Genomic DNA, 24,306 nt, shown 5'->3' on the forward strand with positions numbered 1-24,306 from the left:
CAACTAAAAACCATTGAACAAGTCAACGGGTTGATGGTTTGACCACTTGGATCAATGGATTGTTGACTGATTCAACGGTTTTTGGCCAGGGACTGAGATTGGGGTAAAACGGAACTGGTTGCCCGTCCTGACAACCAGGCTTGGCCCATCATAACTCTTAGCTTGAAATGGGTCAGATTGGGCCTGAACTCAGGTTTGGTTCGGACTTAGGCCCAAGTCTTATGGGCCAAGGTTGATCTTAAACCCGGCCGAGTCCACCCAAGTTTCACCCCTACTTCTCGCTATATAAAAGCTCAACCGCCCTCTAGTGACGCTTCTTTTCCCTGTTTTTACTGCTCGTCTCCCTCTCTCGGCGACTGCTAGGTTTTTTCATCCGCAAAGAGTTCTGAATTTAGGGTTTTTGTAGGGTTTCGCACGAACTGCTAGATATCTGAGAATATGAGGCCAATTCTGATGAAAGGCCATGAGAGGCCATTAACTTTTCTTAAATACAACAGAGAAGGTGATCTTCTCTTCTCCTGTGCGAAAGACCACACGCCGACAGTTTGGTTTGCCGATAATGGCGAGCGGTTGGGGACATACAGAGGCCACAACGGTGCTGTTTGGTGTTGTGACGTATCAAGTAAGCTCGTTTAGTTTTTATCTTTATAGATAAGAATTTAATCTCGATCTTGGCCTTTTGTTATTTCAGTGGAGTCTGTCTGGTATTTTTATAGCGAGATTGATGCATTGATGTTCAGGGGATTCTACGCGACTTATAACTGGAAGCGCGGATCAGACGGCGAAGCTATGGAATGTTCAGACTGGGACTCAACTTTACACATTCAATTTTGATTCTCCAACTAGATCTGTGGATTTTTCTATTGGTGATAAGCTTGCGGTTATCACTACCGATCCGTTCATGGAACTTACTTCGGCCATTCATGTGAAGCGTATCGCGCGAGACCCTAGTGACCGTATGTTCCTTCTTCTATATTCCATTAGGTCTTTTATTTGTAAGTTTTGACTAGGTTATCTTGTTTCTTTTTTGGCTTTTGATTTAGTTAGTTGTATTACATTATTCACATGTATGCATTTATGAGGTGTTTGGGAAACACCTAGAGTGAAGTGGTTACATTGTCGATTTCAGATGCTTTTGTAAATGCTTGTGGATTATGTTATTCACAGAATGCATGAGCATTCTGTAGGCTCACAGTTGAAGTCCTAATGAATTTGTCATGAACATTATAGATCTTCAACTCAAAAATTCATGAGCTAGCTCATAAGATTTCCAATGATTTATTCTGTAATATTCCTCCAAGAGTAAATCATAATTTTCTAAATTAATTTAGTTTTTACCTTCTAAGGTTTGCACAGAACAGCCCCTTTTTTAAATATAAGCATTTTCTTGTTATTATTTTTTTTGTAGATTCTTTTATGTATCTTGCCTTTGTATGCTTGATCAACTTCTAATTTTCTAAATTGCTTTTTATTGTTGTTTGTACACTAATAATTGATGCAGCACCACCCGTTAGATGAAAATAGGAAGAAGAAGAGAGGTGAGAAAAGACAAGTTGAAGAAGAAGAATCTGTATTTATCCAAAACATGACATAATACAACCCAAAATATAATGTGAATTTATAAGAAACCTAGAAACTGAAAGGAAGTCTCCTTAGGAGAGTTAAGGGAATGATATTGCTCCATTAGATCTTAGTCTAGGCGACAACATTCCTCTTTTGAAATCCAAGTAGCATTGGTGTCAGGATGACATTTCCATTTCACAAGGTAACGTTGACAACCACCTATTTTAGAAGTGATAATTTCATCTTGGAGAATACTCTTGACCTGGTTGGCATAAACGTGGGTAGAACAGGTATGGGTACTAAAGGTGAAGTAGTTTTGGTTGTGGGCAGACCTGTAGGTAGAGTAAGAGGCTCAAAGGTGCCTTGATAAGGGAGCAAATCCTCCAAATTGAAAGTTGAGCTAATTCCCATGTCTGAAGGTAAGTTCATATGCATTAGGTCCTATCTTTCAAATGATGCAAAATGGGCTATTGGCTCGAGTATATAACTTTTTAAAGGAGTGCTTTGGGTAATACTCATGACACACAGGAATATTGCCATTGAATTCTTGATTTCTATGGTGTGCATTTGCAACAAGTCTATAATTCTCATTACATTAACAAATTTTCATCATACTAGCGTGCAAATCATGGATATGTAGGACAAAAGAATCAGTAGAAGCAGAAGTATGAGCATCAAGAGGTAAGGGAACAAGGTCAACAAGTGTACGAAGGGTAAAGCCATGAACAACCTCGAAAGGTGTTTTGCCGGTTGATTGATTGTTTGAATTGTTATAAGCAAATTATGCAATGGGAAACATTGAGTCCCAACTATGTACGTGTTAACAACCTCAGTTTGACCATTAGTCTATGGGTGAAGTAGGCAAACCAAGGAGCCTATTAATTTCCTTGAAAAATAGTTTGGTCACATTAGAGGTATCATCAATTTTATGGCAAGGGAGGGGTTTAGAAAACTTGACCTTCTTTGTAATTTCACCATCCTTGGGGAAATCTCTTTTTTTGATGAATGAAGAAGTTTATTAATTTAGAAAAAACACCACTGAAGAGGCACGAGCTGTTATCTCTTCAGAAAAGTATTACATCCTTGGGGAAATCTCTTCGGTCATCTTGAATCCTACCTTGACTATGTGGAGAGAATTTGTCTTGATGCCTACCAAGATATTTGCCTATACCTAAGATGATCCTTAGAGTTACTTTCCTGAAAATCATCCTTATCATCTAATTGTTGCGGATTGTCAATATAGTACCCACTACCTAACACTCGATTAGATTGCATTTTTGGACTGTGAGTATGTCCTAAATTTGGAACTTGGTTCTCCTTACCCATATTCATCGTAGTTCATGGATCATAGTACCTGGGGTTGGGAGAACTCCCGGTTGTTGAGCATTAGAACCTGTGGGACCTTGGGTTTGACTACATTGATAATAGTGCCCTACGATAGACTCTTGGGGATCATTCCTTGAGTCTTCAACAGGGAACTTACCCATGGCTATAGATATCTGTTTCATTAATTAGGCATAGACTCTTTAAGGGCATTTATATCTGAAATAAGGGTTTGTATCTTCTTTTCAAAAAGTGCTTTTATTTTTTTCTTGGGCTTTGGTCAAGGCTTCTTGGCTCTTGGACAAAGCTTCTACCCTAATAGAAAATTCAACATTGATAACCATGATGATAGGGTATTAAGGGAAGGATAATAGGATAAAAGTATAATGCAAACAAAATATCACAAGTAATTAAAACTCTAAATTAATGTGTGTGTGTGTGAGAGAGAGAGAGAGAGAGAGAGAGAGAGCAATGACCAGCCTGCTAACATTGAATTTCCCTGAAATACCTTCCTATTTAACTGAGATGTGTTTTCTGGCCAGAACTGAATACTCAAGCCTTTGGATTGGTGACCTCTAGCTTTTCTGGATTTGGCTACGGCAAATAATTTCCCTGTCTTGATAATTTGTGTGCTGTTGGTGAGTAGCAGTTTCCATGATGAAGGCCTTTTGATGTTGCTTAATTTAGTTGCAGGAAATGAAGACAGCAACTTCCCAATGTTGTTTGCAGTTGTGTTCCTAACCCAAGAAGTGGTTGGTTCATTTGCCTCTATATTATTATTATTTTTTTTAATTTGAATTAGTGGCTGGTTCGGGTTATATGGTTGGGTGACTGACATGGAACCAAACAACAGGGACGAGACTAAGAGAATGAAGGAGATGGTTTGAGGAGAAAGAGAGGTTAAGGAGTTGAGAAGAGAAGGGAATGAAGGAGAAAAACAATGATGGGGAGAAGGGAGAAAGAAGGAAAAGAGAAGCAAAGAAAAAAAGGGAGAGAGAGAGAGAGGCAGTTCCTGTTGTAAGGTTTGACTGCAGATTGGAGAGAATAGAGAAAGGAGGAGGAGGAGAAGGAGAAAGAGGAGACAACTGACCTTTGTTCAGTCAGTGGATAGAGACAATGATTGGAGTTGGTTGAGATTCATCTGCTTTGGCTCAATGGTTGAATTAGGCAGATGCATGGGATTGAGCCTTGGCTCTAATACCAAAATGGCGCAGCCCCACCTGTTAGAAGAAAAGAGGAAGGAACAAGAGGAAGAAGGGAAGAAGCACAAGAGAGGAGAGAGAAGACAAGTTGAAGAAGAAGAATTTGTTCTCCAAAACATAACATAATACACTCCTAACATATGATGTAAATTTATAAGAGAGCTAAAAATTGAAAACTATAATTAAATCCCTATCAAATATGAAAATTGCAAATAACTCTAACTAAAAAGAAAGTTTACAATTAAACTCAAAATTTGCATTAATCAAAGTAAACTCTAAACTAATGTTGTCTATGCTAAAAATAAGTATGAATTCTGTGTGGCGATTTGGTCTCAAAGTGATCTCCATCAATAATGGTCTATTAACTTTTAAATTAAACAAAAATAAAGACCTTTTAAATACTTAAAGCCTTGGTTCTTGCAAATAGGATTTCAAATAGCAAAGTTTCCACTAAAGGAGCACCAACGATACAATTCATATATGTTACTTTTTTTTGATTAGCAATTCATTTATGATACTTAACCCTAAAATACAATGAACTGTGGAAAAAATCACAAGATCACCCTTTTTATATCATCATCATGATCATCATTATCCATATGCCTTATCCTGACTATATTGGGTTGGCTATACAAATCGTGTTTCACCAATCCGTGCTGTTTAAAACCATGTCCACTGTTAAATTATTAGTGCTTACCACTGTTTTTATACATATCAGCTAAAAAGATTAGGTCAAGGAGCACTGCCCCAAACTCCTGTTTGGGCTTGTCTCAAGGGGCCTTTGTTGGAGGTGGTAGGCCGATTCCATAGGTTTAGGAACACAAGATGTTTAACATCATACTAGCTTAACTTGTCGAGTGCTTGAAGCAATTTATAAAATCCACATAATTTCTTTGACTTCCATATTTTCAATTTATATACATTTTTTATGCTTGTGTTAAATGCCAAATTAAGTTTATGGAAAAATACCTTAGAAACAAGAGGTTGTAAAATAAGTATGACAAAACAGAATATATTCCATGTTTTTTTTTTAATTATAATAGGAGTTTAAATCAGGGTACACTTGGGAGCAGAGACTAAAAGTTAACTCAACTTGGTTCAATTGTTCATAACAAAATAATTCAAGTTGGAGTGCATATTGACAAGGGCAATTCTTTGGGTGAAAGCTTAAGATCTTTTTGCGAATTATTCTTTTGATGATTTTTGGAAAAGTTGGGCAGAAGTAGCCTGAACAACCTCTAAAAAGAATAGATTACAAGTAGAATGGAGACCTCCTCCGGAGGGAGTGGTAAAGATGATCTTTGATGGGAGAAGTCAAGGTAATCTAGGGCCCTTGGGTATATGAGGGATTTTGAGAGATAAGGATGACAACATCTTATCCTTATTTTTAGGACTGGTGGGAGTTGGTGACTCTACAAGGATTGATATACTGCCTGCGGTACATGGAACACAGGTTGCAAACTGACTTGGAGTGGAGCACTTGATATTGAGGGGGACTCCAGGGTGGTAGTGGGTTGGCTGTCTGATCCATAAACAGTTTTTTGGGGCTACAAGGTTCTTACCAAGAAATTTAATTGGCTTACAAGGAACATGCCGGTTAGATTCCAGTGGGTTAGTAGATCAGCAAATGGTATGACTGGTTCTTTGTCTAAACAAGGGGTAAATCGTTCTGGGCTACTTTATTTGTGATAACATTTTCATTTCTAAAGGGAGGTCACATCTCGTGCGTCCTTTTTGGTTAATTGTATACTTTCTTCTCTTCTTAATAAAGTTACCATTCATTTATCAAGAGAAAAAAAAACAAGGGAGATGTTGAGGATGATGTTGACTATAGAATTAGAGTAGGATGGGATAAATGGAAGGGCAGTTCTGGAGTCTTATGTGATAGATGAATGCCGCTTGTGTTAAAAGGGAAATTCTATAAAACAGTTGTAAGGCCTGCAATGCTGTATGGAGTGAAGTGTTGTGGAATCAAGAGACATTTCCTTATTTTTTTGATTAGCAGAAAATTAATTTAATTTTATTGGATTATAAATAAGATTAGTACAACTTGATGACAAGAAAGTCATCCCCCAACTATCATAATCACAGTTACTGGAAGCCCGAAACAGTTGTTGCCTGAATCAAGAGACATTTCCAAAAAATGAGTGTGGCAGAAATGTGTATGCTGTCATTCATTTATCAAAAAAAAAGTGTATGCTGAGATGGATGAGTGGAAAAACTATAAATGGTGGGTTGAGAAATGAAGTCCCGCTTTTTAGGGGCCTAGGTGTAGCTAAAATAGGTGAAAAATGAGAGAAAGTAGACTAAGATGGTATGGTCACATGTGACCTTTGAACACCTCCAGTTGTATGCCTCTCATGCCTTTTAAAAACATTGATCACTGCTTGGCATGGGTACATTTTCTACTTTCCTTTCTTCTTACGGTCTAGAAAGAGAGAAGTAGGGCAATTCTTGATGACTGAATCTCTTCATTGGATAAAATGGTTAACAGGGTTACAAGTTTGCTTATTTGGTCCTCATTACATAAGGGACTAAATGAATTTGGTTCACTTTTTCTTGGGGTTGTGCAGATAGAGTTTTTTATGCATAATTCAATGTCTAATTACTGTACAGTTGATTGCCTTTATAGAGTGACCAGCATATTTATACATGTGGATGATCTTTTTATTTTTGATTAATGATTTATCATTAATAAAAATAAGAGGGCACAGGTTGGGAAAACTCCCATGGTGTCATTGGATGGATATGGAACCTTTGTAGAGGAGAGTTGGTCAGGAGTTGTATTGGGTTACTTCCTTCTTAGGCTGTTATTTTCATCTTGTTATAGTTTGTGGACCTTTATTGACTCTTGGCCTTTGTATACTTTTACAGTGAAGACCTGTTCTTTGTATAATCTCAGTAACAGTTCTTTTAATTTTTTGGGATTTTTGGTAGGTGTATTTCATATTCTAGTGCCTGAGTTTTATACCAATGGTGATATTTTCATCAAGATGTGAGATATTATTTGAGGTGCCGCCTTTTCTGGTTGTAATGCTTATTTAAGATGTAAACAACTTTGATATAACCAATACCATTATGGTGCAGAATCTGGTGAATCTGTGCTTACAATCAGGGGGCCTCAAGGCAGAATAAATAGAGCTATCTGGGGGCCCTTGAACCGGACTATCATAAGCGCTGGTGAAGATGCAGTAATCCGTGTTTGGGATACTGAGGTCAGTAGCTCATCTATATGTCTATAATTTTCCTGTTATATCAAGGTGTTGTGTATATATTTGATTAGCTCATCTATGACAATGATGGTGATTAAGCCTTGTCTACATGGGGTTAGCTACAAGAATCCTGTTTTGCCATTCCATTCTGTTTTTTTTTTTTTTCTTTCTTTTTGATGAGTAATAGTATGATTTTATTAACTCAGAAACTGATTTAGAATTGTGATTTCATACAACATCCCATGGAGAGATGTGTGCTGCAGCTCCTCCTAGAAACTTACTAGTAAACTAGGAATAAATTACAGAAGTCACAGCTGATCCCAAAATAGTTCTTCCTTATTTACCCCTTGCTTTGCTAACACTTCAGCCAAAGTATTTGCTGATCTCCCCACCTACTGTACAGAAACCAACATATTCCTTGTCACCCAACTAAATTTCTTCATTTCAGTCTTTGCTATTCCATTCTGTTCCTTGCCATATCCATCACCAAATCAAATTATAGGTGGTGCTTAACTCATTTCTTATTGCTTCCACCCAAGCCCTTTTTGGTTTGCCCCTAGCCCTTCTAGTTCACTCAACTTATAATGATCGCCTCTCCTAACAAAATAAGTGCTATAGATGGTCTTCTATCTAAATAACTAAACAACCTTAGTTTACTTTCTCTCATTTTATCACTTATTGGAGCAACTCCTAGTTTCTTTCATATGATTTTATTTCTCACCCTATCCTTCCTAGTTTTACTACTCATCTAAGCATATTTGTTTCTGCTACACATTTGTTTTTAGAAATGCTGTTTCCTAACTGCTCAACACTCTGTTCCATACTGCATAGGTGGCCTTACACACTGTTTTATAGAATTTTCCTTTTATCTGAGGTGGTTTTCACTTATCACATAAGACTTTGGATGCACCCTTCTGTTTTGTCCATCCTGCTCTAAATCTATGAGTGATATCCTTCTCAATCTCCCATTTGTTATGAATTATTGTATGTATCAAGGCAACAGAAGAGCAGAAGAGGTGAGAGGTCACATTGAGTTATCGTTTGGTCTCCAATCCTAAGTGTATTCTGATTTGCACTCCCATTGTTCTTCACTTCAGGTTACTGCTACTAAGTTGTTATTATGATTTGCATGTCACTTTATTATCATTAGCATTTGTGTATTGTTTGGAAAATATATTACTTTTTGGTTTCACCCTTGTTTTCATTTAGCTTTATTTATTTGCATTTGCTTGAAGTCTCAAATTTTAGGGTATTTTTGAACTTGCAGACAGGAAAGTTGATTAATGAATCAGACAAAGAAAGTGGCCATCAGAAGACAGTTACATCCTTGGCAAAATCTGCAGACTGGTCAAACTTCCTCACTGGTTCTTTGGATAAATCTGCCAAGGTGCTTTATTGCTTAAATCATCTGTTTCTGTGATTTTTCTTCTTATTCTCTACATATTGTGATAATGATTTGTTATGCCCCTTTTGTATTGGATTCTTTTCATGGTCATGACAGCTCTGGGACGCCAGAACATTGACGCTGATCAAGGCATATGTGACAGAGCGGCCAGTAAATGCTGTTGCAATGTCTCCACTTCTTGATCATGTATGTATTCATGCAGCTTCTGTGAATAGATATTTATGAGCATTTATGTTTGATAACAATCTGTACAAATTTTATGGTGTGGCTCTAGTTATAACAAATTTCCACTTGTTTTAGAAAAAGTGGAAAAAGAGTTATCCTTTCCACATTCTTATCAGCTGGACTGTGTGTATATATTCATGGTATATATTTAATAATATTATATGTATATATTGTGCATACATGTTTATATTTGTTTACATATGATCTATCTATTTACCTATATAGTTTGACAGGTAGGTGCAAATACATGTTTAAGATTTATATGATCTTTTCTTTCATGTACAATAAAAATGAAAGGAAAATGCTGCCAGTTGATATCATTTTCCTTCTTTGGGGGGTGAATTTGGTCAAAGCTTTTCTGATACAGGGCAGATGTCTTATTAATAATTTAGTAGTCAAAGTTCACATGTTTTTTAGACACAATTACTATGTTTCAATTTTTTTTCATTGTGAGTGGGAGTTTTTTTTATTTCTTTCACTGGGAATGTGCCCAAAAATGGGATGTAGTCAAATCACTCCCACTTTCTATTGCTATTTTTTTATCTTACCTATCTTCAAATGAGATTAGGGGAGGAAAAAGTACTTTCTAGTTTCTACCTTGTGATTCTAAGAGAAAAGGAAAAAAAGGAGAGTGTGATGTAGGAAATGGTTATGTCCTTTTAGGTGTAAAGAGTTCTAGAGGAGAAATGGTATAAGATTTGAAAGAGATCAAGAAATAAGTTTTCTTGGTAACTTCATAGAGAGTCAAGGAAATCTGAATTTTACATTTTTATTTAATCCAGGAAGTCAAAATCTATTATCTTTCAATTCAGTGATTAGGCTTTTACCTATTTTTTGTTTTTAGATAAGGGGATAGTTCTTATTTTTTTATTTATTATTTATCTTTTACTTTTTTGCAAGAGAGAATGGTTTTGGGAAAAAAGAATTTTGATTGATACTATATGTTTATACATTATATGGAATCTAAATAATATTCTCTTTCTGTTTGTTTGAGGGGTGGTTGGTTGGGGAAGGGAAGTTTTGGCAAAATGTAGCATTCTTAGTAAGATTGGGTATTTAATGTAACACTCAAAATAAGTCTGAGGCCTCATAAGCAATATTTTTATGGATAACCATTTTCTGTCCCAATGTTGTCTGATGTTGTTTGTGATGCTTCTTCTGTTGTTTTTGGTGGTGGTTGTGTTTGTCATGGGTTGGTTAGTTTTCACATGAGGAGCCATTTGGCAAGGTTTCTTGGTAATGTAGATCTGGCTTCTCTTATACCAATGCTATGATATAAGGATGGGATTGGGAGGGTAAAAGTGGGGGTAAAAGAGTTTAGGGATCATTTTAGGACAAAAGGGAAGGGTTAGTGGTTAGAAAGGTTTTAGGTCAATTGTTGAGAACTAAAGGATCTTCCATTTTTTAATTGGTAAAGGAGTCTTCTTTATTTATTTTTGATAAATGAGTAAGGAGTCCTCTTTATTAAATTATATGAAAGAATGTGTGATATATACAATGATCAAGGAAATTTGGTGTGTCAGATTTTGAACATCTTAGAGAGTCTGAACTTCTTGCAGTATCTGATTTGTTAGGATTGCTGAATTCAGTTTTCTTGGGGTAAGGTGGGTCAAATTCTAGATTTTGGGGTCCTAATTCTGATGGATTTTTTTCTTGTAAATTCTTTCTACATTCGATGGTTGCCACACAATATTCTCTTCATTTTCTAGTCAAAGAAATTTGGTGCCCTCCTATTCCCCCTAAAATCAGTGCTTTTTGTTGGGAAGTTTTTCATGGTTGTATTAATACCTTTGATGTACTTCAAAGGAAAAGACCAAATTGGTGCTTGTCCCCTAATTGGTGTGTCCTATGTAAGTTGAGTGGTGAGACTGCTTTTCACCTTTTTATATCTTGCCCTTTCGTCAATTTTATTTGGAATTGGTTTACTTCCCTTTTTGGGTGCAGGTGGTCCTCTCTTGTCAGGGTGGAAGGTTTATTCAACCCTAATGGTATCAGTGGTAAGACAAGGAGGGGAAGGATTCTTTGGAGGTGCACCAGAGCAGCAATACTTTGGACCATTTGGGAGGAAAGAAATGATGGAATATATTTGGAAGTAAAGAAAAATGGAAGGAAGCTTTAGTTGAAACAATAACATTGAGGGTGGCACATTAGGTAAAAAGCTCGAAGCTGTTTTCAGATTTTAAGGTCGAAGACTTCTTCAGGGTTTGGGGACTTATTGTTGCTTCATTAGTTACGAGATGACTGTTTTTTGAGACTTGGTCCCCTCCAACAGATGGTTGGAAGAAGCTGAACTTTGATGGGAGTTGTGTAGGTAACCCAAGCCCTTCAGGTATTGGGGGGGTCATTAGAGATGAAAATGGTTCCATTATTGCTCTATACTCCGGTCCTGTGGAGGAGGTTGATGTGGCAAGGGCAGAGTTTCTAGCTGCAGCATATGGGGTTGAGAAGGCTAAAGAGTTGGGGATTAATAGACTGATCATCGAGGGAGACTCAAAAACTGTGATAAAATGGTTACAGAAAGGGGAAGGGGTAACATGGCAGTTGAAGAATGATTTTAGAAGATTTAAATGGATGTAAAGGAATATGTTAATTCAGGTGGGATGGGTTAGGATATCGGCCAACAGTTTGGCAGATAGCTTAGCAAAGCAAGGGGTTCAAAGAACATATACGTTTTGGGCACATTTGTAATTTTGTCCTGGGTTAGCTTCTAAGCTGACTTCTTTTCCAACTTCTTGTTGTATCCTAAAGCATCTTAATTAATGAAAATTTTTCAGAGTTATTGATCAACAAAAAAGATACATACAATGATCAATGAATATGCCACACATCCCAATTATATGGGCTAGTTCTGCCACTGACCCCATATTGTGTTTTTGTTTTTGAAGTTAGACCATTATTACTTCCATTAGGAATCATCCCCCTGTATAGGTGTCTTCTGTTGACCCCTTTTCTAAGCAAAACATCTACCATGCTATTACATTTTCAAGTGAATTTAATTTCCAAATTTCTAGCTAGATGTCTGGTCTCTGAGGATATGTCTATATTGGCATCAATGATTTAAAAGTTGTGCCTAGGCGCACAGGTGAGGCGCATTTTAGGGGTAGGCGCCTCGCCCAAGTCCTAGGTGCAACACTTTCAAAAGGCGCACGCTCGGTGCACCTAGTTGTGCGCTTGATGCGCCTTGCCCCAGGCGTGCACCTTTTAAAATTGTACTTTTGTTTGCTTTTTTTGAACCTAGCAGCTGGGTCGAGGGCTCCAGCCCCTAACCCTTGACCACGTCCCTTGAGGCAAGCCCAAACAAGTCCATGTTCGGATCTTAAATTCTTAATTTTCACACAAAAAATAATGATTTTATAATCTTATTTGCCTTCTAAGAAGATATTTTATTAAATCGAATGAATGAACAACATTAGCAAATAGGGGGTTCTTTAAGATCCAAACATGGACTTGTTTGGGCTTGCCTCAAGGGGCGTGGCACAAAGGGGACTCGTAGAATCAGGAATGTAATATGTTTTGCATCACATTAGCTACTTGAAGTAATGCAATTAAGATGAATGTAATATGTTCTACATCACATTATATGCTTGATTTTATTTTTAAATTTTCATTTGAATATGCTTTACATATTATGTTTATGTATTTAGATTTTAGATAATAGGTTTTTTATACCATCAATTTTAAAATTTAAGTTTATGTTTCTTATTAATATTATGTTTAATATTTTTTATTTTTTATTTTTTGCATTTTGGCTTTTTTTTTGAATTTTCTGACATATTTTGATTTTTTAGCAATTTTTTGTATTTTTCTGCCTTGCTTCAGAAAGGCGTGCACCTTGCCTTGCACCTCTCACCTCGGGTGTAAATTGGCCCTTGTGCCTTGTGCAAACACTGATTGGCATGACCCCTGGCAATTGCTTCTGAACCATCCCACTGTAACATCTTAGTTCTACTCCACTTGCAGCCAGCTATAGTTGAAATCTCTATCTATTAGACCTTGGAGTACAGCTAGTAGTTCTGCTCTTCTTGAGTTACCTTACCCAATAGGTCTTGAATTTGAAGGTGCTAATTTTGGTGTCTATACACATCTCTAATACTTGATCACCCTGGATTTCCCATGCTGCACCCATTAAAGTTAAATTTGAGACTGTTTTCTGGTACTTGCAGAGTCAATCTGTTGACTACAGATGAAGGTGAAACTATATGTTGGCAACCTCTAATAATTCTATCTACTGAGAAGGGTTTGAAAATGGATAGAGTTTTAGCTCAAGAAACCACCGTTATTATGATGCTTTCAATCAATGCTTCTGCCATATGAATCTTCTCCTTCAAAATTCTTGCATTTCTCTCCCCCTAAACTGACCAAAGGATGACTGCTTCAGTGATTTCCATTGTAGTTTCCCCCTTTGGTGAAATTGCAGATCCTTCATTACAATGTGGAAGGATAGAAAAAAAAATACAAATGAAGTATTTACTACAAGAAAAACGAGCTAAGCTGGCGCTCACTAAATCGCTGACATAGCCATTTCAATCACCGGCATAGACATGAGCCGACGGTTCAGTGGCTGCCATCTATAGTTGTGTCGCCCTAGGTCATGGATGCTGGGTTAGATGACAAAGACCGCCATCCTAGGGACCCAGTCCAACCATTCTTTTGTCGATAGTGTTTAGAGAACTGCTGACTTATATAGTGCACGGCAGCAATTCAAGCCACCTTTGCCTTGACCGCTGGTTTAGTTATTTAGCTGGTGCCCTTGACGGCCGGTTTAGTTATTGAGCTGGTGCCCATGACCGCCGGTTTAGTTATTGAGCTGGTGCCCTTGACCGCCGGCCTATATCTGGCTTTTTTAACCGCCGGCTTAGACTTAATTGTCATCTAAATAAACTGCCGCCATAAATGTTGTATTTCATCGAAGGTGGCGGTTTGATGAAACTAGTATTGGTTATAAAATTCTTGTGGACCCCTCATTGTTGTTGCTTGGTGAACCCACTTCAGGCCTTGATTCCACCTCTGCAAATAAGCTTCTTCATATTCTTCTAGGAATTGCTAAGGTAACATTTTCTCTTTTATACTTCCTAGCACTGAAGCTTGCTAGAGAGGAGGATGACTGCTCTAATGGTTGCACTCAATGGGCCCATAGGCAGGAAGGACAATTATCATTACAATTCATCAACCTTCAAGAATAATGTTCCACATGTTCAACAAGATTTTGCTCATATCAGAGGGATGTCCTGTGTATTATGGGAAGGCTAGAGAATCCATGGAGTACTTCTCATCATTGAGGTTTGCACCTCAGATAGCCATGAACCCTGCAGAGTTCTTGCTAGACTTGGCAACTGGGCAAGTTAACGACATAAGTGTCTCAGAGGGCTTGGTGACAGTTTCTATAATATTTAGTTCTTCATTTCCATTTTATGAGTTACAACAGCAGTGACTAAAGGACATTAATGTTGCTTATCTTGTGATGAAATATCAATATATCAGTATGTACAATTGAAGTACAAAGTCTGGGTGGAACCTAAAGAAAAAGCAGAGAACCATGGCATGGCAAAGATACCACAACACTTCAGTTAGCTGTTCAAGTTAAGAAGGATTGGACGATGAGTTGGTGGGAGCAGTTTATGATATTATCAAGGAGAACATTTAGAGAGAGATACAGAGATTACTTTGACAAGCTAAGATTTGTGCAGTCCCTTGGAGTTGCAGTCTTATTAAGCCTTCTGTGGTGGAAATCCAAAACTGGAACTGAAGCACAACTAAGAGATCAGGTATTGTTGTTCCAGGACTTCTTAGTCATCTGGTTTTGATTCTTTGGGGTCAAGCCTACTGGCTGAAATTTGGACTTGTTTCTAACTACTACCATTTTAGTTTAACCGTACTTATCTGAGAAGTTTATGCCTTCATCTCAGGTTGGTCTGATGTTATACGTCTGCATTTTCTGGACATTGTCGTCAATATTTGGAGCAGTGTTGTCTTCCCATTTGAGAAGATATACTTGGTAAAAGAAAGGAAAGCAGACATGTATAGACTAAGTGTGTATGTACTATTCATGTAGCACGCTGTGCGACATGGTGGTTCATATCTTGTATCCTACATTCTTTGTGCTCATTTTATATTTCATGGCTGACTTCGAGAGAACAGTCCCTTGCTTCTTCATGACATTATTCTCAGTACTATTGATTGTAATAACAAGCCAAGTAAGTAGAGAACCTACAAATAATTTAACTGGGTTGTCATCTGTCAAGTTAACAACTAATCTGATATAATTCTGTACTTAGGGAGCAGGGGAACTCTTTGGTGCTGCTATTTTAAGCATCAAAAGAGCTGGGATGATTGCCTCTTTGGTCCTAATGTTGTTTATCCTCACTGGAGGTTACTATGTCCAGGTATTCAATCATACTTATATCAGCAACAGTAAATGAAAATTTCCTTAACAAAGAAATATAGAAAAACAGTGTTCCAAATAAGGGAATAAATACCTGGAGTTGACATTTTAGATTTTCACCAGCATTTCATTCAGACAATTTTTTCTTTCTATTATTTATTTCATTTCTTTCTTTTGTGTTTTTTGATGCTTTTTACTTTGGTGAATAGTCACTCAAGCCTATCATGTTTTTGAAAATATATGGACTAGGGAGAGGCTAGATAAAAAATTTAAACCTGAATAAGAAAGAAATTAGAAAGGAAATAAATCTCTCTTAATAGGTAAAGCGCCACCTCAGAAAGGCAAAAGTTAGGTACAGCGGAATGGAAGAATAAAATTCATGCTGCTGAACCCCGCTGATATAATGAACCCATACAACAATTAGATTATGCCTTACAGGAGCTATAAATCTAGATCAAATGCTTATTGAGAGGGTGTTCAACATCTAGGTCAGCTTTCAGTATTTTAGTTCTAATAAAACAGGCCCACACATTCTTCATAAACAGTGTTTTTTAAGGAAAGAAACATTTGGGAGAAACTAGGGCCATTTGGTAACTTGAATATTTTGCATTATACTAGCTTTTGTGAGGGAAAACTCTTTTCAATTTTTTAAAGATATCTTTATCATCTATGAGAAACTTCTCCTATGTGATATTGTTTAACACTGCTTGTCCCAACCCCATATAAAGGAGGGGGGTTGTGTCAGCCTGTCAGGTCGACAGCTGGCATTTAAAACTTTTGTCAAACTCTAATGATCATGGATCATGAATTGTATTTTTGTGTTCATGATGATGATCTTTATCATCTCTTAGAAACCAGGGGTGGGAGTTTCTATTCCTTCCTAAATGTCAGTTGGTGGATTTCCATATTTTTATTGATTTTTTCTTTTGCTACAATATTTTTGTTGGTTTGGTGTGAATGAAAAACAAGGAAAATGAAATCAAATTAGTTTTCAAACACCCTATAAATATAGGTGATATCTTTTCCAAAAGGCCAGCATTATGTGTTAACTGTTGCCTAAAGTAACTGTAAAGCCTGAACTGGATCTTCTATGCACAGTTTTACCTAGAAATCCTATTGCCAAGGTGCCTAAAAATTTATTTTTGTCATACTAAATCAGAAAGTGGAGAGAACTGGTCCTAAATTTATGCTTTTCTTTTGCTGGAGCTTAATTCACGTCTACTGGAAGAAGTATTTGGTCTAGTCTGGCACCTCTGATAATGAAGGCTCAAAACCTTGAAACTTTGTTTAAGGTGCTCCATATTCTTCTAGATCCAATTCTAGAGTCTCTAACATTGTTGTGATAGGATATTTCAAGACAATCATCTTATTCTTGACTGTTTCAAGTTCACTTGATTTGAAGTTGATCATACGAAGATCTTATTCAAAAAGATACTCGGATCAGCACCCAAGTTCATCACTGATGAAGATGCAATGAAACTGGAACGGTTGAAGGAATCATCATACAACTCAAAGCTATTACGAATCACCATACAACTCAAAAGAAAAAATAAAGTTCCCTTAACTCTTTTACCCATCCCCAAAATTATTAGCTAGTAAAATGCCATCAAAATATAAATAATGAATGCAGAATACCTTGCTGTGCCATTGAAGTGGAATGAATGGAGCAGTTTTTTTCCTTCAATAAACTTATCTTCCGATTGGTTGAAGCATATCAATCGGTTGCTCCAACTCAGGATACTCCTCTTTCTTCGATCAGAACCCTATTTTATTATCAAAGAATTCAAAACCCTAAAGCTTTGGGATTAAGGGGAACTCAAAGTTTGTGTTTATTAATAAACTAGAAGAGGAAGGGCAGAGTCGAAGGGGAAGAGGAAGGGTAGAGACAAACTCGGAATGTGTAATCCAAATCGATTAGGAAATTAACTCTAAGAATAGGAAGAGGATACTAAGCTCGAAGGGGAAACTCCAAATCTAAGGAAGGAGGTACTGCATGCAGACTCCACGTTGAAGAAGGAAATGCGGGAAGCGTCTAAGCAAGTCACGAAACCATATTACGGCCCCATTTTCAATTTTTTTTTTTTGCATTTTGAACCAGTTCCGTATTGGGTTGTGACTGGTTTAATTTATAAAACCGTCGGCCTAAATTGGCTTTTTGCTTTTTTTAACTAATAGACAGCAATTTTGATTAAAACGCCGACCTAAACACATCTAAGCTGGTGCTTTTTTAAATCGCCAGTGCTAAATCGCCGGCTTAGCCGTTTTTTCTTGTAGTGATTTAGTCAAACATTGTAGAGATTGTGAAACAGATTGGTGGAGGGAAATCCTACTTGGTGTCCATTTGGGAGGACTGAAGCCAACAGCTTCTGGCTTGTGGGGGTGGGCTCCACATGGACAGGGTATAAGCTATGTTTATTGATTAATCTGGAGAGCAGCCTGAATCAGTTGTTAGTCAGTTCATTTGAATGGCCGTCCCCTTCAGCTCCTTTGAATTACTTATCTAGAGTGCTTCAAAGCAACCAGCTTAGCTGAATCTTCAGCGCAGCCCTTCCAGACAGGTCCTTAGCTTCTTGGGGCTAGTATAGTGTTGTAATTTTCTAAGGGATGAACTGTTGGCAAGGTTTAAATTGTTGGTGTTGGTGGCAAGGTTCAAAGTATCGATACGATACGAGTTTCGGTCGTATTGTATCGGTACTTAGAAATGGCCGAAACTCTATTTTTTTTTTAGTTTTTTTTCAAGTTTTGGTTTTTTGGGAAGCTTTTAGCATGCTTTTTATTATTAAAAAAATTTGGGGGTCCGAAACACTTGGAAATAGGCGTTTTGGACTGTATCTTTTTCAAAAGATACGATACGATACACCTCGTATCGGGCGTATCGTATCGATACTTTGAACCATGGTTGGTGGAAATGTCAATCATCCAAATAGAGGAAACTTATTGAAAGCGTTATATGGAAATATTGTATAAAATATGTGATCTTGTCAAATATGTGGTATATATGTTGATATTTTGAGAAGAAAAGTCAAGAAACTAAGGTTTGTGGAAATTTACATTGATATTTTGCCTTAGTTGCACCTTTAGATTATCATTTTGTTCAAAATCATTGACAAAGCGAAGAAACTAAGGTTAAAAGACCAAAACAATATGCTGCAAAGTTGTCCTATGGACTTTTTAAGTGTTAAATTATATAATAGAGTAAGTTTAATTAACTTTTAAACACAAAAAAATGCAGATGATTTTAATAGATCAACCTAATCCATCACACAAATAAAACCTAAGGGGCAGGTCTGAACTGCTTGTTCTGGTGGACTTTTAGGACTGACAAAGGACTGGTTGATTGTGTAGCAAAAACCAGGGTGATGGTTCAATGTCTGCTTTGTAGAAATGTGAATGTTGGGGCCTGGGAATAAATTTTATCTTTACAGGAGAAACATATATGTCTTGCCAGCTGCGAGCTGTTCCTATTTGTTTTTTCTATCTTATCTTTTGGATAGCAAGGTTGCTATTGCCATTGAATACAAATATTCTGTTGGCAATCAAAAAATTGTTAAGTGATGGAGTGTATGTTGAGAAGATTAATATAAATGAGAAGGAATCAAAGGGAAAAACCTCACTTAAGTAGGATGCAATCATCAGTTTGAGTGGACGTATTAAAGCACAGAAAACTCAAAAGATCAATTCATATTTCTAAAGTTTTTTTTTTCTCCATCTTAGAGGTGGATTGTTTGAGGTTGTCCCTTGCAAGAAAAAAGTTTACAAAAGCAGTCCAATGAAGGACATTTGTCATCAGGCAAATTTGTTGGACCAGAGCGTTTGTAAATGTGATTTTTCTGAAGCTGCTGATGGATAAGTTAGTATCTGCTTGGTAAAGGAGAATGTTGAGAAAGGAGACTGAATGTCCTGGTGGTTATGAATGAAGTGTGTTTGATTGAGAAGAAAATAGATATTAGTACTGTTGTTCACAATGAAGCTGAGGTTGGCAAGAAATTACAAGTTCTCTTTTTGGGAGGTGAGACATTTGCAAGAAAAGTTTTCCTTACATTAGAGTAGAAAGAGAGAAGGAATGAATGCCCATCTTCATTGGAGTGTATGTAGGAGTCAGGTCATAGATGTCGGGGTGCTTATGTAATTTAGGTCAAGTTAATGGGTCTTAATCTCTAATAAGTTTATCTTTTGAAGCCAGAGGATATAAGGGGTTGTGTTAGGGGATAGGTGCTGAGGGATCTATCTTCCTTTCTCTTAGGTTGGCTGGTGAAGGTTGTTCCTTTGCGGCCTGTGTTGTTATGGCCTGGTGCAGGGTTGTTTGTTTTTATTCTGTCCTGGTTTTCTAAGGGCCGTGTGTGGTTTGGGGAATTTGAATGTTGGCCAGTGGTGAGGTTCTGCTTATAGTGATATCTTGTAACCTATATATACCTTCTTATTTTTCAATAATATTTTATAGTCACTATAAAATTTGTATGTAGAGATTTTTTATGAAGGCAAAATTTTATCTTTCAAAAAAATCTTGGGCAAAATTTCCATGAATGGGAAAAAAACTTCGCAAAAGAAACTGCCAATTAAAAAAAAAGAGTTTTAGGTGGAGCTTACTGATAAGAGATGGATTTTGGTAGAATTAAGGTGACAAATATCTATTGGGAGAGAGTTCAAGCATGAAATTTAACAGGGATGGTAGAATTAAGGTGATAGCTATCGAAATGGGAAGTTTTGTGGAAACTAGAGAAAAAAACATACTTGGATTAGTTTCAGTCCTTTATGTATGTTGAGCGAACTACTTGATGGAGAATTTGAGGGATGTTGATGGTTGTAATGATTTCTTGTAGAATTGGATAGAAGACAAGATTTCTATAAGCATAAAACTTCATTCCAATATCATTCACATTTTCATAGCCATGTTTTTACACAGTACATGTATATACTCTTTAGGGTCTACCAAGCTCCTTCCTTAATTAAAAAACTTAAATTTATGGTTCTGCCATCTACCTCCAATAACCCAAAAAATAAAAAAGAAATAACTTTAAGCTGTGACTGAAATTTTAAAAACAAAAAAACAAACTAGGCCAGACCCACAGACAGACAGCATGCAGTATTAACCAAAATACTTGTTCCATGTATTGAAAAAAAAAACAAAATATGCATCGACCCTTAGACAATACTTTGAAATCAATTTTGAAACTTGAACAAGAAAAAGTAGGGTTAACCAGCTAAAATGATATAACGAGAACATCTTTAGGCATGTTAGGTATTGCAGTAAAAAATTGCCACCATATGAAGTATTTGAAACCCTTGACATTCTACAATGACCATAACAAGATACCACTTCATCTCCTCACCCTAAACCTATTTTAAGGTGAGTCCCAAAATATGCATTGACGCTTGAGCAATGCTTTGAAATCAATGAGTGAAATTTGAACAAGAAATAGTAAAGGTCAACTAGGTAAAGTGATCTGAGGAAAATATTGGGCATGTAAGGTACCACAAAGTAAGGTCAGCTAGCTTAAAGGACATATTGAGGAAAAAGTTGGGTATCAAGGTAAACAAATGCTATCTTTTACTATGGTAGTGGTACTGTAAGCTTTTGATATACACATTCTCTCTCTCTCTCATTGCCAGTTTGAGTTTGCAATTTGACCGCTGCATAATTTATCTCGAGCTAAGAATGATGTATCTTTTTCTTGTTCCGACCTTCTTTTTGGGTTACTTGCTCTTCTACATTGGTGTATATATACCTACATCATATGGGGAGCTTGCAGAGCATCTATGGTTAATGTCTTTGCAGAATATTGGATGATGCTTTTGTATTTGGATGTTGCTTTTGTCCCTTAATCTACTTAAAGACAACACATAATACATTTTCCAGGTGGTACTTGGAGGTGGTCAGGAAGCATCACATGTCACAACTACTGATCGTCGTGCTGGGAAATTTGAGGCCAAATTCTTTCACAAGGTGAGCTCTCTTTTCTTTATGACTATTTTTTGTAGAAAATTTTTGATCCATGATGTTTGGGGACTTATATTTGTCTCTGGATAGATCCTTCAAGAAGAAATTGGGGGCGTGAAAGGGCATTTTGGACCAATAAATGCTTTGGCATTCAATCCTGATGGAAGAAGGTCTTTCTCATCTCTCATCTTTACATTTTATTTTCCAATTTGCTTCTTACTGAAGATGAGTTCGGTTCTTAACCTGTGAACAAGTCTCCTTATTATCTGATCATGAGGCTGGGGATCTGTTGATTCTGAGACCCTACTAGGGAAATCCTGCCCCTTAAGGTTGGCCTTGGTAAAAGGGATTTCCCATGCTTTCTTTAGAGCTTTTTCTTTTTTACTTGCATCAAATCATTCCTTCATTGGTATAGTCACTGATCATCTAGTATCGAAATCCCTTTTCTTTTACTAGGCAAGTTGGAGTGATTTCAAATAAATTTCTTGCATGGTGACAATGACCCAAAGAATGATAATTTAATTAATTAAAAGCATGCTTAGAAGAGGGAGAAATTAATACCAATATTGTTAACTTAATACAATGAAATGGCGGGGTATCCTAATTTAGGAGGATTCTAAATGGTTTGGTGGTTTTGCAAGAGCCTTGTACATTTGTTGATAAGTAATAGCCAAAAATTACATTAGTTGATAAGTTATTGTGATCTTGTAGCAAATGAGGTTGGCTCTAAGGAAGTTCTATTTATTGCTTCCCTGAAAGATTTTTTGAATTCTTGATTTCCTTTAACTAATGCTTTTCTTTATGTTAAACATTATGGGGCTTTTATTAACAACATTTTAGACATCTGGAGGGAAGTCAATGGTCTCCAAAGTTCTGTTTGTTATCATCTTCCTGCAAACCAAATGGAGCCAAATGGTTAGAGGTTGGAAGTTGGAACAGATCCAGATGGTTACTTTCTTTGGAATGTAAGGGCTGACAGCTGTGTAAATTTTTCTTGGTAAAATGCGAGTTGGTTAACTGTCCCCTGTTCTTGGGAGGATTGGATTTGGGAAAGATGGTTCTAGTGAATAAATCACCTTTTAAGAATGGCTTTGGAGATGTCATGGGAAGAATATGCTGGAAAGATGATTCTAGTGAATAAATCACCTTTTAAGAATGTAGCCTAATGGTTAGTGGGTGGAAGTTGGAACAGATCCAGATGGTCACTTTCTTTGGAGTGTAAGTGCTGACAGCTGTGTAAATTTTTCTTGGTAAAATGGAAGTTGGTTAGCCATCCCCTGTTCTTGGGAGGATTGACTTTTGGAAAGATGGTTCTAGTGAATAAATCACCTTTTAAGAAATGACTTTGAAATGTCATGGGAAGAATATGTTGGAAAGATGATTCTAGTGAATAAAGCACACCTGTTAAGAAATGGCTTTGGAGATGTCATGGGAAGATTATGCTCTTTCTGAGAGAACAGTGATTGCCAAGTATGGAGACTCAAAATTGTTTAGTTTCTACATCAATTTCGGATTCACATGGCCCAGACTAGCTCGGGCCGGGCATTAGGCCTATATCATATAAGTCATCTATATTATTTGTAATAATATATTATTGCGGGCTGGGCTAGAATGGGTTAGAAATGATCACTCCTAGGCTAAGGTCAAGTCAAGATTTTGGGAAAACAATTGGAGTGATACCATAATTCTTAACTCCCTTTGTGCTTAGACTAGATCAAGTTTCTTCATGTTGGAATGTTACTTGTGATTTTTTAAGGGTAAATTACTAAAGCCTCCCCTTAAGTTTCTTACTTTCTGAAACCTCCCGTGATGTTTGATAATTGCAATTACCTTCCGTGATGTTTGGTATTGTGTTTCTTTTTCCAGAGATTTATGTGAATCAGCTTAGTCTTGGTGAACGTCTGTAGGCTTGATGTCGGGGGGGTGTCTGGATTTTGGACTCGTGATACTATATCTAAATTAAAACAAATATAATGAATGCACTTGCCACTATTGCAACAGGTTTCCACTATTCGTTTGAAATGATCATGAAATTAGAACTTTTTAGGTGTTCCATGCGACTACCTTATAATGCGTTTTACTATGTATTATGCTCAAATGCATTCAAAATGTGCTTCTGAATATGTGTTTTGGTACATGGTAGTATACAGTGTTTTGGGTTTTAGTGCAATGTTATAGTTCTTTTTTGCCCCCCTTTTGATGCTTGTGTAGTCATGGTTTCATGTATTATTATAAACCTTCGTACAAAACATAATTTGTTTACACTCGAAAGTAGCATATATATATATATATACGTGTGTGTGTGTGTGTGTGCACGATCCTTGTCTGCTTCAATGTCTAGTTTTACATTTTTTGTCATTTCCTGATTTATTTTCTACTGTGTAGTTTCTCAAGTGGAGGTGAAGATGGTTATGTCAGATTACATCACTTTGATCCAGATTACTTCAATATCAAGATGTAACTCCCAAACATGCTGACAAGGAGAAATTTTTGTCTGTTTTATTATTTTGTTAAACGCTTTAATTCATTAGATATAATTTTGTGCCATTTTAGTTAGAACATGTCAAGTCTTGTTTGATGAGAACCTTCTGAATGGTAGAAACTGGGAACCACAAGAATTTTGTGCTGACGTAAAACTTGAAATCTTAATTGCTATTGCCAGGCTTGTGCGAAGGTTAAACCATTACTGTATTTTTTCTTGGTGATACAGATCGAAAGTCCATTTTTTGTATGGAAGGTTCTTTGTGTGCCATGCTGTCTAGAGCATTTTAGCTTTTATGATATCTAAGTAACTTCGATTTATAGATACATGAATAAAAAGGTTTGAACACTTTGATGCTTTTCTTAAATACTGAACTCCCCCTCCCCCCTTTTCAAATTGGATTAAGAACTTTTCTGGTGATGTCATTTGACAGACCTCTCCTTTGTTAGCAATCCATCAAGATCCGTTTGCATGTGATTTCACATATGGTTGATTTTTTTTTTTGTTTTTAAATCTCAAATTTGCCCCTTTATGAACATTTGTCGCTTGGAAAATGACAATCATGGTAATTGAG

The 24,306-nt window shown here is 36.7% G+C and overlaps 1 protein-coding gene across 2 annotated transcripts; it reads left to right on the forward strand.

The window, feature by feature from the left end:
• The first annotated feature begins 309 nt into the window (after positions 1-309).
• Positions 310-23,978, forward strand: LOC104610193 (eukaryotic translation initiation factor 3 subunit I-like). Of its 2 annotated transcripts, XM_088887712.1 has the most exons (9): positions 310-622; positions 741-956; positions 7,176-7,303; positions 8,568-8,687; positions 8,802-8,891; positions 15,206-15,313; positions 21,170-21,256; positions 21,341-21,420; positions 23,636-23,978. In XM_088887712.1, exons 1-9 carry the CDS (start codon positions 439-441, stop codon positions 23,709-23,711), a joined length of 1,089 nt encoding a protein of 362 aa, XP_088743838.1. In that variant the 5' UTR covers positions 310-438; the 3' UTR covers positions 23,712-23,978. The 2 variants fall into 2 exon arrangements, with proteins under 2 accessions (XP_088743838.1, XP_010275011.1); XM_010276709.3 differs by lacking the exon at positions 15,206-15,313 and having other exon boundaries at positions 313-622.
• The last annotated feature ends 328 nt before the right edge of the window (positions 23,979-24,306 follow it).

Source organism: Nelumbo nucifera, chromosome 5 (genome assembly GCF_055504915.1).
Source record: "Nelumbo nucifera cultivar China Antique chromosome 5, China Antique-T2T, whole genome shotgun sequence".
NCBI lineage: Eukaryota > Viridiplantae > Streptophyta > Magnoliopsida > Proteales > Nelumbonaceae > Nelumbo > Nelumbo nucifera.

Coding starts and splice junctions, on each gene's coding strand:
- LOC104610193 (XM_088887712.1), top strand. CDS start 439: ATGAGGCCAATTCTGATGAAAGGCCATGAGAGGCCATTAACTTTTCTT. Junction 957..7,175: donor CGCGCGAGACCCTAGTGACC/GTATGTTCCTTC, acceptor ATTATGGTGCAG/AATCTGGTGAATCTGTGCTT. Junction 21,257..21,340: donor AGGCCAAATTCTTTCACAAG/GTGAGCTCTCTT, acceptor GTCTCTGGATAG/ATCCTTCAAGAAGAAATTGG.